The sequence below is a fragment of the Oncorhynchus kisutch genome, linkage group LG2 (assembly GCF_002021735.2).
Source record: "Oncorhynchus kisutch isolate 150728-3 linkage group LG2, Okis_V2, whole genome shotgun sequence".
NCBI lineage: Eukaryota > Metazoa > Chordata > Actinopteri > Salmoniformes > Salmonidae > Oncorhynchus > Oncorhynchus kisutch.
Genome location: NC_034175.2, coordinates 59,255,397 through 59,275,390, shown reverse-complemented (window position 1 = coordinate 59,275,390; position 19,994 = coordinate 59,255,397). Strand labels below are relative to the sequence as shown.

The following is a 19,994-nucleotide window of genomic DNA, read 5'->3' as shown; positions in this document are numbered from 1 at the left end:
GTTCACTGACAGATTTGCCACGCGTTCCCGACTGCAGGCTATTCCTTGTTACTAGGCTTCAATCCACAACTAGGCTTTTTTTTAAAGAAGCTATTTATCCTCTGTGGCTAAATTATAGGCCTTCTTGTAGTAGGCTATTCTGAATGATTTCATTACTTTCTGAACAGACAGTAATAATTCTATAACTGGCAAATGTATTTCAATGTATTAGGGGTGCTGTAGTTCCTTCATAATCCATCGCGCGGCTATGATTCTATAAGGAAATACATGATGACGTGCAACGCTGGAGAGATGAGAGTTGCAGGCTCATGTCTATCAGAGCAGAGAGGGAGAGATCATAAAAAGTGAATCTCAATCTAGTTATGTGAGAGATACAGGCGCACTTCTCACACAACCAGCGCTACCCGTTGGTTTCACACATAGGCCTACAGTAGGTTACAATGTTGCGCAAACCATAAATCCGGGCCTAACCAACCCAATCAACTAGTTGAATATTAGTTCCGTGCGGAAAATCTCATTTTTTACATTATATTTTTTGTTGGGACAGGAGAATTAATGAAGAGGCAACACGAATGAATTTTGATCGCCATTATTTTGTGACAAATATTTTTCATGCCAGGATAGTTATTGGATCCGGCCAAATAGGTTCCGAAACAAAACAGTCCAAACGTAGAGGTGCACTGACCAAACCCTATTTAAGGAGTAGGTGTAGGTGTGTGTGTGTGTGTGTGCATATTTATTTATCATTAGCACATACTAAGACATCTCTATACACTAGGTCCATGGTAGTAATAGGCAGTAATGGGTCATGAATATCTGTGTAAACGTCTATGCTGCTCACAGTCTGTCTGCTCTGAGGTGGCTCAGCTCACACAGGTGAGGAGGACAGGGGAGGCCACACTCATTACACATTCTGGCACTGCCCGTCCCCCTCCCTCCCTCCCTCGCTCGCTCCTATCATTTATTTATTTGCGCCAGCCCTCAATTACACTCAGTGGTGCGGAGAGTGGGCCTGGGCGACCCCGGGTTCGACTGGCTAATGAACGAGGGAGACAGAACCCCTCATGTTTATTTCCCAGCTTCGTCGAGAGCAGGAGTCCCGGGAGAGACGGAAACAAGGCTGCAGAATAATAATCTGTGCTTTGTGTTTTAATACGACTGGTCTACTCCACAGGCATATGGATGGAGAGATGGAAGGATAAGTAGAGAAGCGTGCCACTTTTAGGGAGGGATGATGGCGAGGTCTAAGGTGGGAACTCAGGCTCTCATTCCCTGGAGGGGAATGGTCGTAGATGGATGGGCCGTGAATCAAGCTTTCTGTCGCTCCTCTGAAAGCAGGCGGCCATTTGAGTTCTACGCTAATAGCACCTCATTCTCAAATACAGACTAATCCATTATCAGGAGCCAGCGGTTAACTGGGGAGCAAATTCATGAAAGGGTTGGCATATGTTGAATATGAAACATTTTATTTTGCACTGAATAGATTCTTATTGCAAACTATCATCCCTTTTCTAGATCACGGGACCCTAATGTGCTAGAATACATTTATTTAATAATTTGGTCACCAGCATTAGATAATAGGTTTGTAGTTGGACCATGGCGCTATTCTTTTTTTTTTAAGTTGACTTTTTACTCCAGCATTTTGGATTTGAGATCAAATGTTTCATATGAAGTGATCTTTTTTCACCTTTTATTTCAGGGTATTTTTTATACATATCTGATTTACTGTTTAGAAATGAAAATACTTTATATACTGTATCTAGTCCCCCCATTTGAAGTTGTCAAGTACTAAATTATTCAACAGTTTAGTATTTGGTCCCATATTCCTAGCACGCAATGACTACATCAAAATTGTGACTCTACAAACTGTTTGGATGCATTTGCAGTATGTTTTGTTTGTGTTGTCCAATAGGAACTGAATGGTAAATGATGACTATAGTAATCTACTTTCTAAGTGAGTAGATAAGATGTTTCTGAAACTAAATCAATCCGGATATTGCCATGATTGAGAAAAATCATGAATGAACCATTACTAATGATGAGTGAGAAAGTTAGAGGCTACAACCAATAATGGGGAAGATTAGCATGATCTTCGTCCCTCTGTAACTTTCTCACTCGTCATCATTTCAATTCATTCATGATTATCAATAATCATGGTAGCATCCACATTCATGTAGCAGCGTTCACAGACATCAGCGTCATACATCCATTATGTTAGAGGGGCATGAAGTACATGAGGATTAATCATGAGGATGAATCATTATCATTATGCCTAATCCGATGTATTTTTTTCTGCATAGGATATCTAAAGCATACCTTTTTACCCGTTCAATTGTCATTTTTTTAATGGGTGTCATGCCATTATCATAAGGTGCCAGATTACATTTGAAGTGCATTCAGAAAGTATTCAGACCACATTACTTTTTCTACATTTTGGTACTTTACAGGCTTGATACATCTTCTCTTAGAGAAAATCAAGTCTGAATTTTTAAAGTGGACATTACAAACTTTAGAAGCCTCTACAAGTTTGCATTCGCTGCTGTGCAGGAAAATTCTCAGCAACAAAAACATGATCAAATTTAGATCCTACATGTATACAGTATGCCATATTCAAATGGAGGGACTAGATATATAAAGGGCTTTAAATTCTAAACTGTAAATCACTCATATAGGAAAATTCCCTGAAATAAAAGGTGAGATTTTGTACTGTCATCTCAAATCCAAAATGCGGGAGTAAAAAGCCAAATAAAAACATTATAGAAGCACTGTTCAGCTTCAAACGAAAGGGAGCGTATTATCTAAGGCTGGTGACCAAATGATTAAATAAATGTATTCAAGCACATTAGGGTCCCGTGATCTAGAAAAGGGATGATAGTTTGCAATAAGAATCTATTCAGTGCAAAATAAAATGTTTCATATTCAACATATGCCAACCCTTTCATGAATTTGCTCCCCAGTTAACCGCTGGCTTTTGAAAAAGGATCCGTCTGTATTGGAGAATGAGGTGCTGTTAGCGTAGGACACAGATGGCTGCCTGCTTTCAGAGGAGCGACAGAGAGCTTGATTCATGGCCCATCCATCTACGACCATTCCCCTTCAGGGGATGAGAGCCTGAGTTCCCACCTTAGACCTCGCCATCATCCCTCCCTGAAAGTGGCACCCTTCTCCCCTCATCCTTCCATCTCTCCATCCATATGCCTGTGGAGTAGACCAGTCGTATTAAAACACAAAACATTGATTATCAATACCCTCAAATAAAAGGTGAAATTCTGTACTGTCATGACATGAAATGTTTGATATCAAAAACAAAATGCTTTTGTATAGAGCTAAATTAAAATGTTTGGCATCACTGTCCAACTACATACGTAGGGGAGTGTATCCACACTCACAAGTTATTTTTGTTCCCCCAGCTTCACTCTTTCTAATGTAACATGACTGTCTGGCTGTGTCATGTGGAAGTGTTGACCCCAATACTGTGTGTCAGTCAGGAGGTGCTTGTCCTTCAGACTGACTTTTGACCGTGCTGGCCTAAGCAGAATTGTTTGTGTGTGTGTGTGTGTGCGCGTGAGAGTGAGTGAGTGGGTGGAGGAGTGGGATCAAGAGGCCTAGGTTGTGACAGAGCATTTCACAACATTTATACAAACTGAATCTGACTCATATTGTCAGATTCTTCAGTGTTTTATTTCAAACTGATTAATTAAACTGGTTGTTTACAAAGTGCAATTCAGAAAATACCATGTATTCTGTATAAACCTTCCTTCAGGGTACATTATTACAGGTAGGCCTCATTGTCTCACATCAGTGCGAAGGCTCACATCAGTGCGTCTGCACTCATCTCTCTGATAACTTGAAAACACTCATGGGAAAGCTAAAAATAAGTTTGACTACAATATGCTGTCCTAATATTCGAACATTTTATCAAGGTGACATCGTCCACTGAACCCCCTTGAATCCTCATAAGAGTCAGAGTTGATCTTAAAACTATAAACCTGTAGCTAATAGTTCATCACAAATTCTTCAATACCCTAATTCTACATTTAGCAAAGGTGTTTTGTGGGTGTAGAATAAGAGTTCCTGAAAATCTAAATGTGCACGAAAATTAGCTAGCTAGTGTCTGCTTGCTGACTGAACCAGTCTCACAGCAAGGGATGCTAACAACGACAGTTCACACACTCAATGCTGAATACTCCCTCTAGCTAGCTAGTGTAGTGATATTCTAGCTAATAGCACGAGTTTTCATGATAAGGCAGTTTCTGTTTTGCTGTGATTAGTGAGTTTTGCAGCACAGCTTGACTGCTTTAGGCTAGCTGCGATGTTATTGTATTGGCCAAATGTTACAAAGTAGTGAGGCACAGTGCCAGCTGTCAGAGTCAGATACATGCTGATTTCTTAGAACAGTCCCATAACTTTGGTTATTCATCAACAAGATTGGCAAAATAGCTACAGTAATGGCCATTCAAACAAGTTATCACTAGGCTCCTAGCTTGGGCAAGTTTGCTCAGCTGATCAAGCATGGTAGTAGTCAGTGCGTCATAGATACGTCATAGAGTTAGGAACTAGTGTTCGGCAGATGAGCAAAATCTAGATTTTTAGAGATGAGTTCCACGTCCTACAAGACTGATAGTTTGAAGGACGAGCGTCACGTAGGAGTGACACCATCTGACGTGAGACAATGGGTAGGCCTAAGTTAGCTACACGTTAGGTAAATGCCAAGTTTATATCAACAATGACTTACTAATGTTGTTAAAAAAAAAATAAGATACAGTAGATGTAACAAGTCACAGTAACATGAATTACCATCTGTAACATGTTAATGTATGTGTGGACATACTTTAGTGTGTGTGTGTGTGTGTGTGTGTGTGTACGTGTATGTGTACGTCTCTCTCTTGCTGTGCACCTCTCCTACTCTGGATCCAGGACACATTCACACACACTGCACCCCAGCGTCCTCGTTGTGTTGACAGTTGCTGATGCCCATACCATTGTGAAGGCAATTAAACACACTGGCCTCTCTGCCTGTGCATCGCAGGTCATCCAACCAGATCCTACCGATTCCTAAACGGATGACAACACAATCCAGAAGCCAAGTCCATGAGATTCAACAATGAACAATGAGAAATGTACTAATATGTGTGAAAGAAAAGAAAACTCAACCCTGACAGGCTCTCTACACATCCTCACTGGGAACAAAAAGAGAAAGCAAAAAAAATGTATTTATCTGCTAATGATAAGGTAGAGGATGGACTCACCATGGCTGGCTGTGAAGACTGTGGAGGCTCGTTGGTACCCCAGCATCTTGCAGATCACTGTCCCGTCCAGAGTGTCAAAGCCGTCATCACACACCGTACCCCACTGCCCCGACCACATCACCTCCACTCTCCCACGAGTCCCCCCGCCAGCGATACGCACATTTGCTGTCACTGGAGAGAGAGACATTTTAAAATAACTTATGCATGCACATGATTAAACATGAATTGTACTGTAATCCAGGCCCATAGACCAATGAATATTCACTTAAATATGCAGGTAAATGAATACATATCATATTTACATATACAGTATGTCTTAGCGACAAGAGAGTCTATGTCAGATATTGTGGGTAACCTGGCATTAGTGTGAGGTGTAGTGCTGAGTGTGTGTGTGTCTGTGTGTGTCTGTGTGACTTCACACACTCACCTGATCCAGCTGCTCTTTCACCCTTCTCTCCACGTGGACCTAGCGGTCCGGGACTTCCCGGCAACCCTGGAAATCCTAGGACATGAAGAGCTTGAAATTAAACATACACACATTTGTTTTACTATCCTTGTGTGGACCAAACAATTGATTCCCAATCAAAATCAAAATCTTAATCCTAACCTAGTCCTTATTCTATCCCTAACCCTAATTGTAATCTTAAACCTAACCCCTAAACCTAAAATAGCATTTTTCCTTGTGGGGACCGGCAAAATGTCCCCACTTGTCTAAATCTTCCTTGTTTTACTCTCCTTGTGAGGGCTCCTGAGTGGTGCAGTGGTCTAAGTAACTGCATCTCAGTGCTAGAAGCATCACCACATACACCCTGGTTCGAATCCAGACTGTATCACAACCGGCCGTGATTGGCAGTCCCAGAGGGCGGCGCAAAATTGGCCCAGCGTCATCCGGGTTTGGTTGGTATAGGCCGTCATTGTAAATAAGAATTTGTTCTTACCTGACTTGCCTAGTTAAATAAATAAAATTGAAAAATTGAAAAAATTGAAAAATTGAAAAATTGAAAAATAATAATAATTCTGGTCCGCACAAGGATAGTAAAACTACACACACACACACCAACAAGTCCTCTTGTTCCATTAACACCAGCAAGTCCTCTTGGTCCTACGGAGGAAGAACAATAACCACAGATTTATCCCCAAAATCATAAAGGACACTCCATATGATTAAAATAACACTTTACAGTAGGAGAATATATACAATTGTAATTCCTGTAATCAACAGTTTGAAGGACATGACAATGAGGGTTCCATAGCTCAGAGACAGGGTGAAATTCACCTTCAGGTCCTATGGGTCCAGGTAGTCCTGTCGGCCCTGTGTCACCCTTCAAATCAGGGGCCCCCTGTACTCCATCACGGCCCTGGGCTCCTGACAGATTCACAGCACACTGTCATACTCACTCAATAATGTAGAGGATATACAGTACAGTACTATGTCACACTCACTCTACAATGTGGAGGCAATACAGTACAGCACTATGTCACACTATGTCTAACCCTGTGCTACCCAGGAGCACGAGTACAGGACATAAAAAGGCTGCTTCCGACTGTTCTACCACAGATGCCGGGAGCTGGCACTGTCGTAGTCCATGTGGGGTCAAACAACACCAGGAGGGCTAGCTTGGAACATTTGAAAATGGATTTTAAAGAACTGACTTTAGTATTAAACGACTCCAAAAAACGGCCAGTAATTTCAGGTCCAGTACCATCGTTGGGCCGCAGGTGTGAAAGCTTCAGCAGACTGCTGGGATAACACATCTGGATAAAAGACTCTGCTGGAGTCACTTTTATTGATAACTTTGACACCTTCTGGAAACAGAAGATACTCTACAGGAATGACGGAGTCCATTCAAATCATCTTGGCTCCTGGACCCTGTCCACGCATTTCAAGGCTGCTTTGAAACAATGCTCAGTTAATCTCTACCATTGTGACAATGCGTTGTCATAATGCTGCATCAAATGTACATGATCTTAGGGGCATTGGCAAACAAAATGCAAGTAATTTCATTTATGTACCCTAATTGCACCAAATACATATATTTATCCTACAGCTATTGTAAGCAGTAATAATGAGCCTATAAACCAGAGTTACACTGTTAACACTGAGACGGTGTGCAATAGTAGGAAGACTACTTTTTTCAGCTCACCCTGCACTATCAACTCCAATGTAAATAACATGAGTAAGTCTACCTCTGAAAAGCTTCCCAGTAAAGCATTAAAAACAATCAAGCAACCCAGAAAAGTGGAAAAAATAGTCATATTAACATGCGGCCTGAGAAACAAGGTCCATGAAGTCAATACTTGCTTGTAACAGATGACATTCATATTCTGACTATCTCTGAAACTCACTTAGATAATTCCTTTGATGATACAGTGGTAGCAATACATGGTTATAACATCTACCGAAAAGACAGAAATGCCAACGGAGGCGGTGTTGCGGTCCATATTCAGAACCACATTACTGTAAAGATTAGAGATTATCTAAAGTTAACTACTGTTGAAGTAATATGGCTACAGGTTCATCTGCCTCACCTAAAGACCATTCTTGTGGGAAGCTGCTACAGACCACCAAGTGCTAACAGTCAGTATCTGGATAATATGTGTGAAATTCTTGATAATGTATGTGATATCAACAGAGAAGTATATTTTCTGGGTGATTGAAATATTGACTGGGTATCATCAAGCTGCCCACTCAGGAAAAAACTTCAAACTAGTTACAAACAGCACAGGAATTAAATCATCAACATGTATTGATCACATCTGTACTAATTCTACATATATTTGCTTTAAAGCAGTATCCAAATCCATAGGATGTAGTGATCACGATATAATATAAACCAAAGTTCCAATGGCTGGGCCTAATATAGTATATAAGAGGTCATACAAGAAGTTCTGTAGTGATTCATATGTTGATGATGTAAAGAATATTTGCTGGTCTGTGGTGTGTAATGAGGAGCAACCAGACGCTGCACTTGATGCATTTATGAAACTACTAATTCCAGTTACTAATAAGCACGCACCCATTAAGAAAATGACTGTAAAAACTGTTAAATCCCCTTGGATTGATGAGGAATTGAAAAATTGTATGGTTGAGAGGGATGAGGCAAAAGGTATGGCAATGAAGTCTGGCAGCCCAACCGATTGGCAAACGTGCCGCAAATTAAGAAATCATGTGACTAAACTAAAGAAAAAAAACTACACTATGAATGAAACAAAGATAATTATATAAAGAATGATAGTAAAAAGCTTTGGGGCACCTTAAATTACATTTTGGGGAAAAAAGCCAACTCGGCTCCTTCATTCATTGAATCAGATGGCTCATTCATCACAAAGCCCACTGATATTGCAAACTACTTTAATGACTTTTTCATTGGCAAGATAAGCAAACTTAGGGATGACGTGCCAGCAACAAACGCTAACACTACACATTAAAGTATATCGGACCAAATTAAGAATTGTACTTTCGAATTCCGTAAAGTCAGTGTGGAAGAGGTTAAAAAAGTATTGTTGTCTATCAACAATGACAAGCCACTGGGGTCTGACAATCTGGATGGAAAATTACTGAGGATAATAGCAGATGATATTGCCACTCCTATTTGCCACATCTTCAATTTAAGCCTGCTAGAGAGTGTGTGCTCTCAGGCCTGGAGGGAAGCTGAAGTCATTCCGATACCCAAGAATAGTGGGCGGCAGGGTAGCCTAGTGGTTAGACTAGTAACAGGAAGGATGCAAGTTAAAATCCCCGAGCTGACAAGTCACAAATCTGTCGTTCTGCCCCTGAACAGGCAGTTAACCCACTGTTCCTAGGCCGTCATTGAAAATAAGAATTTGTTCTTAACTGACTTGCCAAGTTAAATAAAGGTTAAACAAATAAAATAAAAATAGTAAAGCCCCCTTTACTGGCTCAAATAGCTGACCAATCAGCCTGTTACCAACCCTTAGTACACTGCTGGAAAAAATTGTATTTGACCAGATACAATGCTATTTCACATTAAACAAATTGAAAACAGAATTTCAGCATGGTTATAGGGAAGGACACTCAAGCACAGCACTTACACAAATGACTGATGATTGGCTGAGAGAAATTGATTATAAAATGTGGGGGCTGCCTTGTCAGACTTCAGTGCAGCTTTTGACATTATCGATCATAGTCTGCTGCTGGAAAAATGCATGTGTTATGCTTTACACTCACTGCTATAATGTGGCTAAAGAGTTACTTGTCTAACAGAACGTAGAGGGTGTTCTTTAATGGAAGCCTCTCAAATATTATCCAGTTAGAATCAGGAATTCCCCAGGGTAGCTGTTTAGGCCCCTTGCTTTTATATTTTTTTACTAACGACATGCCACTGCCAGAGTGTCTATGTATGCGGATAACTCAACACTATACACGTCAGCTGCTACAGCGACTGAAATGACTGCAACAAAGAGCTGCAGTTAGTTTCAGAGTGGGTGGCAAGGAATAAGTTAGCCCTAAATATTTCTAAAACTAAAAGCATTGTATTTGGAGCAAAACACTCACTAAACCCTAAACCTCAACTAAATCTTGTAATAAATAATGTGGATAATTGAGCAAGTTGAGATGACTAAACTGCTTGGAGTAACCCTAGTTTGTAAACTGTGGTCAAAACATATTGATGCAGAAGAAGCTAAGATGGGGAGAAGTTTGTCTATAATAAAGCGATGCTCTGCCTTCTTAACACTATCAACAAGGCAGGTCCTACAGGCCCTAGTTTTGTCACACTTTCACTACTGTTCAGTCGTGTGGTCAGGTGCCGCAAAAAAGGACTTAGGAAAATTGCAATTGGCTCAGAACAGGGCAGCAAGGCTGGTCCTTGGATGTACACAGAGAGCTAATATTAATAATATGCATATCAATCTCTCCTGGCTGAAAGTGGATGAGAGATTGACTTCATCACTACTTTTATTTATGAGAGGTATTGACATGAATGCATCGAGCTGTCTGTTTTAAACTACAGGCACACAGCTCAGACACCCATGCATACCCCACAAGACATGCCACATGAGGTCTCTTCACAGTCCCCAAGTGCAGAACAGACTATAAGAGGCACACAGTATTACATAGAGCCATGACTACATGGAACTCTATTCCACATCAAGTAACTGATGCAAGCAGTAAAATTAGATTTAAAAAACAGATAAAAAACACCTTATGGAACAGCGGGGACTGTGAATCAACACAAACATTGGCACAGACACATGTATACACACACACAATAACATACGCACTATCCTTACACATGGATTTAGTACTGTAGAGATGTGGTAGTGGTGGAGTAGGGGCGTGAGGGCACACAGTGTGTTGTGAACTCTGTGAACGTATTGTAATGTTTTAAAATGGTATAACCTGCCTCAATTTTGCTGGACCCCAGGAAGAGTAGCTGCCACTTTGGCAGCAGCTAATGGGGATCCATAATAAATACAAATACAAATACACTCACTTTAGAATGTGGAGGCTATAGTGTACAGTACAGATGCAAATGCAAAAATCTGCACAAAGTCCCACACAGTCACACAATTAACACAGGGCTCTCCAACCCTGTTCCTGGAGAGCTATCCTCCTGTAGGTTTTCAAACCAGCTATAAACCAGCTAATTATTAGAATCATGTACGCTAGATTAGAGTTTGAATGAAAACCTACAGGATGGTAGCACTCCAGGAACAGGGTTCACTAACATGTACAGACACAATCATGCTTGGCCGCGTAAAACAGTCAAACACCAAGTTATTTACCAGTGTGCCCTTTGATCCCATTTTGGCCTGGTATCCCTGGTAAACCTGTGAAGAGGTTGAGAGGTAAATGTTAGAGGTGGCAGCAAGATAAAAGGAAAAAAGGCCAGGTTCAGTTAATTGTTGAGTACAAAAAAATAAGTTGTTTGCAGGTGAGCCCTTCAAATACGCAGGTGAAGTATTAGTATTAGAAAGTATTAGAAAGTAAACGGTCTATAGGTGTGTGTAGTGTTAAGCCCATGCAGACTCACCAATGTGTCCCATATCCCCCTTTGGTCCCTGTGGTCCTGGCAGCCCAGGGGCTCCTGAACAGTTAGTAGCTGCACCGCCTGTACGTATGACACACACAATCAGAGATACTGTATAGACACGCACACACACTGCACACAATATCCACTGAAGAGATACAGTTGAAGTCGGAAGACATTACATAATTTTCTGGAATTTTCCAAGCTGTTTAAAAAGCACAGTCAACTTAGTGTATGTAAACTTCTGACCCACTGGAATTGTGATACAGTGAATTATAAGTGAAGTAATCTGTCTGTAAACAATTGTTGGAAAAATTAATGGTGTCATGCACAAAGTAGATGTCCTAACCAACTTGCCAAAACTATAGTTTGTTAACAAGAAATTTGTGGAGTGGTTGAAAAATGAGTTTAAATGACTCCAACCTAAGTGTATGTAAACTTCCGACTTCAACTGTACATACATACACATTACACAATATTACACCTAACATTTAGCATAACTACAGTATTACAGATGTAGGATCTTAATTAGAATTGTTCGGCACAGTAGGAAATGTAAACTTGTAGTGTATTTGAGTTTTACAAAAGGCTTCTACATTTAGAATTTTCCACCTTGAAGTTTCAGACTTGATTTGCCGTAACAAATAACAAATAACTCCTACAAAAATGTCCATTAAATAAAATTCACATAACACATTTCCTGTTGCTGCAGGATTATTTTCCTGCTGTAGCCAACTGGCTCAAATTAAGATCCAACAGTTGTACTGTATGTGTGATAAGAAAAAAAATCTACTGTATATGGGTGAAGCAAGTAAACTAAACTAGCTTATATCCAGTTCTGAATGCATTCACTCAGCACTTTTAACTAAAATGGACAAATTTCACAATCATGATCTGGTGATATATAGATGTAGGGTCATAATTTGATCACTCTTTTGTTGCTGAGAATTTTCCTGCATAGCGCGAACATTGTAGTTTATTCAAGGTTTGAAAAGGCTTCTAAAGTTTGTAATTTACACTTTAAATTGTGAGACTTGATTTTCCCTCAAGAAAAATGTATCAACCCCTAAAAATAATGTCCATTAATTATAATCCACATAATAATTTACATTTCCTGTTGCTGCAGGATTATTTTCCTGCTGTTGTAAACTGGCTCAAATTAAGATCGTACACATGTCGTTTCTATATATTACTGTGAAAACCGGAACAGAAACTGAGAAGGCTGAATGTGGAACTATGCCTGGAAATGTTACAACATTTGAGCCAGTCATGATGAGGGAAAATGTATTTTTATTTGAATGTATTTAAAAAGAAATTAACCTTTATTTAACTAGGCAAGTCAGTTAAGAATAAATTATTATTTTCCAATGATCGCCTACCAAAAGGCAAAAGGCCTCTTGTGAGGACGGGGGCTGGGATTCAAAATCAAAATAAAAATAAAGGACAAAAAACACACATCACGACAAGAGAAATAACACGACACTACACAAAGAGAGACCTAAGACATTAACATAGCATGGCAGCAACACATGACAACACAGCATGATAGTAACACAACATGACAACAACATGGTAGCAACACAACATGGCAGCAACACAACATGGCAGCAGCATGACATGGTAGCAGCACAAAACAGGGTATAAACATTATTGGGCATTATTTGACTCTGTTAACCAAAATGGGGAATTTGAGTCCATCTCCTACCTATTCCAGGGCGTAAGAGAACAGGGCCTTGTGATCATCAGGCTACTGACAGTGAGGATGATGAAGTAAAAATATCAACTTCCTTTCATGGAGAGAAAGAATAGTATCTGCCTGGGCAGCAGCAGCAGTTTTGACCATCCATCCTACACTATTTAAAAAAAAATAACACCTCCCCCCTCCTTAAAACGTTTCAAGAGTCAGGGCTAGTTTTCTAAGCAATTTAAAAAATGCAAAGTCCCGGAGAAAGTTCAGCTAATCAAATATGTATCAAGGCCTTCTTTATTTGGACTGGCTTTGGGACATCAAGTACACAACGCACGTTTCCTCTGTGACGGATGGGGTGAGAGAGGGGGTAATATTCAATGTCCCTAACACTAAATCACCCTTCTCCACCTGTAGAACTGGCCCATGTGACACTGTCAATAATTGATCTATCCTCAGTCTCTCAGACTAAAAGAACACACTAATACCACGGTCCTACCTGTCCACCAAGGAGCTGATTAAAGTTAGTGTTGATGCATGGGTAACTGCCATGGTAAACAGTCAACTTATCCACCATGTTCTTCACAACTCCGCAGCTTGAGTTGTATTCCATGTTAGTACTACTGGACTGGTTCCATGTTCGTACTACTGGGCCTACCTGGTGTTCCAGCTGGTCCTTGTTGTCCAGTGGTACCATCTTCACCTGAAACAGTGACTTATTATTGAGTTGATGTACTGTATGGAGATCATTAGTGGTAGAACTACAAGATAACTCTGTGTTTGCCAGTGGATATGAGCATTAACAAGAACCAAAGACTACTAAATGCATTGTTAGACATGAAAGATCAGTAATTCTGTCACATTTCCTATTGGGGTTTAGATTGATCTAAAGGTTTGGAGTCAGTAGGAGTAAGGTGAATCACCTTCGGGTCCTGGTTCCCCTGCTTCTCCCTTGGCACCAGTCTGGCCATCAACTCCAGGGTCTCCTTTTTGTCCTGTCTGACCTGGAACACAGTAACCCTCTCACTATCACAATCTACTGTCTCACCTGGAACACAGTAACCTTTTTGCTAAATACTTATATACAAAATGAATCACATTAACTTAACATAGAATGTTCACAGATCACTTAATGTATAATGTATGAAACATTATTTAGTCTGATGGATTTGGAATTTCTCTTTGATGGTTTGTGTTATTATGAAAAAGACAATCATTGCCTCAAAAAAAGGCACATATTCATCTATGTTAGCTGACTGAAAGTGGCAGCCTGATTACCAAACGAGAGTACTTAGCATCACCGGAGACTGCTGAGGGGATCGCGGCTCATTATAATGTCTGGAATGGAGCAAATGGAATGACATCAAACACGTGGAAACCATTGTTTGATGTATTTGATACCATTCCACTAATTCCGCTCCAGCCATTACCATGAGCCCGTCCTCCCCAATTAAGGTGCCACCAATCTCCTGTGGTAAGCATCCGTTCTACACTAAGTGCACAGAACTTTAGGAACACAGGCTCTTTCCATGACATAGACATGATGTCACCTGTTAAATGAACTTCAATCAGTGTAGATGAAGGGGAGGAGACAGGTTAAAGAAGCATTTTCAATCCTTGAGACAATTGAGACATGGATTGTGTATGTGTACTATTCAGAGGTTGAAAGATCAAGACAAAATATTGAAGTGCCTTTGAACAGGGTATGGTAGTAGATGCCAGATGCACTGGTTTGAGTGTGCCAAGAACTGCAACGCTGCTGGGTTTTTGACTCTCAACAGTTTCCTGTGTGTATCAAGAATGATCCACCACCCAAAGGACATCCAGCCAACTTGACACAACTCAGAGAAACATTGGAGTCAACACCTGCCACCATCCCTGTGGAATGATTTTGACACCTTGTAGAGTCCATGGCCTGACAAAATGAGGCTGTTCTGAGGGCAAAAGGGGGTGAAACTCAATATTAAGAAGGTGTTCCTAATGTTTTGTACACTCAGTGTATAGTGTGAGGAAGGACGGCATTTTGGTAGGATGAACTATTGAAAAATGCCTGACTCAAACTCGCAGGGTAGCATTTCGCTACACTCGCATTAACATCTGCTAACCATGTGTATGTGACAAATAAATTTGATTTGATTTTATTTGATTTTATTTGTTAGCTTGTGTGAGAGTCCATCCCTGATTGAGACTTCATACAGGGGTAAATGTCAATTCATTGACTAAACAGTGGGTTATTATGAAACAGAGAGGCAGGCCTCCACTTCCTCTGCCCCTGACTGAAGATGACAGGCCATCAGTGCACAGATCATTACTGGACAGATGAGCAGCTGAATGCTAATGCTATAGAGTTACACTGAACAAAAATATAAACTCAACATGCAACAATTTATAATATTTACAGTTCGTTAAATCAGTCAATTGAAATAAATAAATTAGGCCTGAATCTATGTATATCACATGTTGGTCACAGATACCTTAAAAAAAGAGGTAGGGGCGTGGATCAGGAAAACCAGTCAGTATCTGGTTTACCATTTGCCTCATGCAGCACGACACATCTCCTTCTCAAAGAGTTGATCGGGCTGTTCATCTTGGACTGTGAAATGTTGTCCCACTCTTCAATGACTGCAATGTTGCTGGATATTGGAACACGCTGTCACTTTATTTATCTGTTATTTTACCAGGTAAGTTGACTGAGAACACATTCTCAATTGCAGCAACAACCTGGAGAATAGTTACAGGGGGGATGAATCAGCCAATTGTAAATGGGGATTATTAGGTGACCAGATTGGGAATTTAGCCAGGACACCAGGGTTAACACCCCTACTCTTACTATAAGTGCCATGGGCTCTTTAATAACCACAGAGAGCCAGGACACCCATTTAAGGTCCCATCTGAAAGACAGCACCCTACACAGGGCAGTGTCCCCAATCACTGGCCTGGGGCATTGAGATATTTTTTTTAGACCAGAGGAAAGAGTGCCTCCTACTGGGCCTCCAACACCACTTCCAGCAGAATCTGGTCTCCCATCCAGGGACTGACCAGGACCAAACCTGCTTAGCTTCAGAAACAAGCCAGCAGTGGTATGCAGGGTGGTATGCTGCTGTCATACATGTCAATACCGAGCATCCCAAAAATGCTCAATGGATGACATGTCAGTGAGTATGCAGGCTGTGGAAGAACTGGGACATTTTCAGCTTCCAAGAATTGTGTTCAGATCCTTGCGACATGGGGCCATGCATTATCATGCTGAAACAAGAGGTGATGGCGGCGTAGGAATGGCACGACAATGGGCCTCAGGATCTCGTCACGGTATCTACTGTAAGTGCATTCAATTTGCCATCAAGAAAATGCAATTGTGTTCGTTGTCCTTAGCTTATGCCTGCTCATAACATAACCCCACTGCCCCCATGGGGCACTCTGTTCACAACGCAGACATCAGAAAACCATTCCCCAACACGACGCTATGTGATCGGTAGAGCTGAAACCGGGATTCATCTATGAAGAGCACACTTCTCCAGCGTGCCAGTGGCCAGCTAAGGTGAGCATTTGCTTACTGAAGTCAGGGCAAGACCCTGGTGAGGATGACGAGCATGCAGATGAGCTTCCCTGAGACGGTTTCTGACATTTTGTGCAGAAATAATTTTGTTGTGCAACCCCACAGTTTCATCAGCTATCTGGGTGGCTGGTCTCAGATGATCCTGCTGGTTAAGAAGCCAGATGTGGAGGTCCTGGGATGGCGTGGTTACACGTAGTCTCCGGTTGTGAGGTTGGTAGAACGTACTGCCAAATTCTCTAAAACGATGTTGTAGGCGGCTTATGGTAGATAAATCTAAATTAAATTATCTAGCAACAGCTCTGACATTCCTGCAGTCAGCATGCCAATTGCACACTCTCTCAAAACTTGAGACATCTGTGGCATTGTGTCGTGTGACAAAACTGCACATTTTAGAATGGCCTTTTATTGTCCCCAGCAGAAGGTGCACCTATGTAATTATCATCCTGTTAAATCAGCTTCTTGATATGCCACACCTGTCTTGGCAAAGGAGAAATGCTCACTTACAGGGATGCAAACACATTTTTGCCCAGAATTTCAGAGAAATATGTTTTTTGTGCATATAGACATTTTCAGTGATCTTTTATTTCAGATTATGATACCAACACATCACATGTTACATTTATATTTTTGTTCAGTATAGTTTGGTGCTGATCTAACATTGACTATTGCAGTGACACAGTGATGCTAAAACAATGATGCAATGCAGTGCTTTTGGTTGACTCACCCCTGTCTCCCTTGTCCACCCTCACACCAGGTAACCCCCTCGCACCAGGTGGACCTAGGGAAACCACGAGGTCAAATAACATGTGAATTACAAGCTTGTGGTGTAAGGGGCGTTTATACCTCTCTTCCTCTCTTCTGTGGTTGTTGATTTGGCATTAAGGACAAGGGAACTTACCAGTAGGTCCCTGTGGGCCTGGTGAAGCTGCAATACAACAAAACCTTATTATTACCACCAATACACTCTGGTGTTGTAATTTGTACTTTGCAAAGCATAACGACAAAAACATAATATGCAAATCTCACACAACACAAGGGTTGATTGCTCTGCACCCCAAGATATGTGTATATCTACGTTGATGTGTACTCATATTTTACATCAAATGTAAGATATATCAACCTGGTAGGTCCTGCCCATGTCTTACAGTAGCTACCTTTGAGTAATCTGAATGCTTTCACTGAGTCCTGAAGGAGAGTGGTGCTGGCATTGACCGCACCCAGGTTTGTTCTCAGCTGGCCCAGCTGGCCATCCTCCCCACAGAAGCTGGAGACCTGGGTCTGTAACTTCCCCAGGTATCCTCTGAGAGAGATGGTCTCCAAGCTGGTGTTTCTGGCAAGGGTACGGAGGTCCTCCTCCAGGGGGATGTGATTGTCGGTCAGCTTCGCTGTTCTGGAGCCAGAGGAGGAGAGACTACTAGCCTCCATCGAAAACACTGGGGCAGAGGTGCACATAGAGAGACGCAGAGCATTACTAATACAGGAAGTCATGTGTTACTGCAGTTCAGGATATCATGGAAAATCCTTTTACAACATTAGATAAACGTATTTGAACCATTTTGGACATGAAACCAACCAATGGTTTGTTGTACCTTTGTAAAGGAGGAAGGCATTCAGTGCAGTCAGAAGGATGAGGTAAACGACAATAACATTTAGACATCGCTGTGCTCCTCTGGCCTTGGCTGGTTTTAGATCTGAAACATGGTGACATAAACACAAGCAGGATTTATGCTACATTCCAAATGGACCTCTACCATCTACCCCCCCCCCCCCCCCTCCAGGCACTCCTGTAGATCTAAAATGATCAGAAGAGTGGAAGCAATAATGCAAACCCCCCCCCCCAGCCTATCAGATGGCAAGCTGAAGCAATTATCATGTTGCTTAAACCTATCCAATCCATGAAGTGTCAAGGGGTAGGGATTAAAATTCAGAAAACAGTATCCCATGGAATGTGGAGAAATTATCTCAACAAACCCACAGACATGGCTGCCCTCTTCTGGCCATTTCTCTATTTCTGCCTCAATGTAGAAAGTCAGGCTGTTGAGCTCAGTAAATTGCACTAATTTACTGTAGGTTGCCACAGCAGGTGCTTGTAGCCAGCGAATATAAAGTTAGAATTCAGTGCTGTCTGTAGTCTTCGCACACTCCAATAGCTCTTTGGCTAGACTGATTATTTTTTACAATGCACAGACAGTTCTTCTACTTCTCTGTTTCAGTCTCCACCACCACTTTCAGATTGTGTGTACCATAACAATCTTATCCCTCACAGTTATCTATGATACCTTAAAGGTAGCTAAATGTTGTTCCCACGAGCAGCACTGCAGATTTTGAGATGAGTGAGATGCAAGACTTCGCTCTCAATCAGTCACACACAGTATCTGCACTAGTTCGCTTCACACTGTTAAAGTTCACGCTGTTACAGTGCGGTAGCCACGGGACCCAAAAAGCAGAAAAGCTGATCCTCATGCTTCAATTGTGGAAATTGACCCACTATGCTGTTTACTTTATGCATATATGTCATATCACTGAGTCTACCTTCAATGGTTCTCACAAGGCTTGTCTCCCTGAATGTTTTGAATGTAGTTACAATAAATTAACCACTTACTGTATTGAAGTCCGTCCAAGCCACATTATAATATAATATATGCCATTTAGCAGATGTGTTTATCCAAGCGACTTACAGTCATGCTTGCATACATTTTTATGCACGGGTGGTCCCAGGAATCAAATCCACTAACCTGGCGTTGCAAGCACCATGCTCTCCCAACTGAGCTACAGCAGACCACACTTTGTACCAATTTATAGTGAATTGTATAAATAACATACTTTGAAATAAGAAAGGCACCATAGGCCCCTAGCACCAGGGGTGGAATATAAGAAAAATCACACAAATAGCGCACTACTGTTGGATCACCAGGCCTTCAGCGCAAGAACAACCTATAAGTCAAAATGTTGCCCCTGTGACCCCCAGTTCCTCCCCTGCTTACCACTGCTCTGGAAGGTGTACAGGTCAGTCCTGCTCAGTTTCATGTCCATGTCATAAAGTGGGTTACTCTGGCAGAACGAGCTGACGTGGCCCTCTCCTCTGTCTACTGATGTCTCCATGTTACTCCAAAGTGACAGACAACAGCCCAGAATTCCTCCTCAAGGCCCTCTTATAACAACTCATCATTACGTAAAAAACATGGAATCCTCACTTTCTTATAAAACCCCTCCACCACCCGTTTGACACATAGCGGAAGTCATCTGATTTGGGGCTGAGGTAGCAAAAAAAATACAAGACATGTTACAGCAATCTATATATCTATATCAGTAGTTACAGCTTAGATAAGTGAGTAGATCTGCAAGGTCAGAACATGGCATAGGTCCTCTCTACATCCTATGGAAAAATGTGTAGAATTGCATGGAATTAGCTTTAAAACAGCAACAGCAACAAAAAAAGCTAAAAATAGCCTAGCTGTTTGACCTCATCTGATATTTAAGGCAGTGAAAACAAAAAACAAGCAACATGT

General features: G+C 41.3%; 1 protein-coding gene across 2 annotated transcripts; it reads right to left on the bottom strand.

The window, feature by feature from the left end:
- Positions 1-3,662: 3,662 nt before the first annotated feature.
- Positions 3,663-19,725, bottom strand: marco (macrophage receptor with collagenous structure). Of its 2 annotated transcripts, none has more exons than XM_020458947.2 (14): positions 19,470-19,725; positions 18,075-18,176; positions 17,640-17,918; positions 17,384-17,410; positions 17,210-17,263; positions 13,853-13,933; positions 13,588-13,632; positions 11,246-11,323; positions 10,998-11,042; positions 6,526-6,615; positions 6,307-6,351; positions 5,677-5,751; positions 5,250-5,420; positions 3,663-5,055 (listed from the first exon to the last, which is right to left on the bottom strand). In XM_020458947.2, exons 1-14 carry the CDS (start codon positions 19,585-19,587, stop codon positions 4,925-4,927), a joined length of 1,341 nt encoding a protein of 446 aa, XP_020314536.1. In that variant the 5' UTR covers positions 19,588-19,725; the 3' UTR covers positions 3,663-4,924. The 2 variants fall into 2 exon arrangements, with proteins under 2 accessions (XP_020314536.1, XP_031654587.1); XM_031798727.1 differs by having other exon boundaries at positions 5,677-5,766; positions 19,470-19,670.
- Positions 19,726-19,994: the final 269 nt, after the last annotated feature.

Bases quoted from the DNA above. Each gene is read 5' to 3' on its own strand.
- marco (XM_031798727.1), bottom strand. From the start codon at position 19,587: ATGGAGACATCAGTAGACAGAGGAGAGGGCCACGTCAGCTCGTTCTGC. The intron at 6,352-6,525 runs GTGAATTTCACC...CTTCCTCCGTAG, and splicing joins TGGACCCATAGGACCTGAAG to GACCAAGAGGACTTGCTGGT. The intron at 5,767-6,306 runs GTGTGTGTGTGT...TTTAATTTCAAG, and splicing joins TGGAACAAGAGGACTTGTTG to CTCTTCATGTCCTAGGATTT.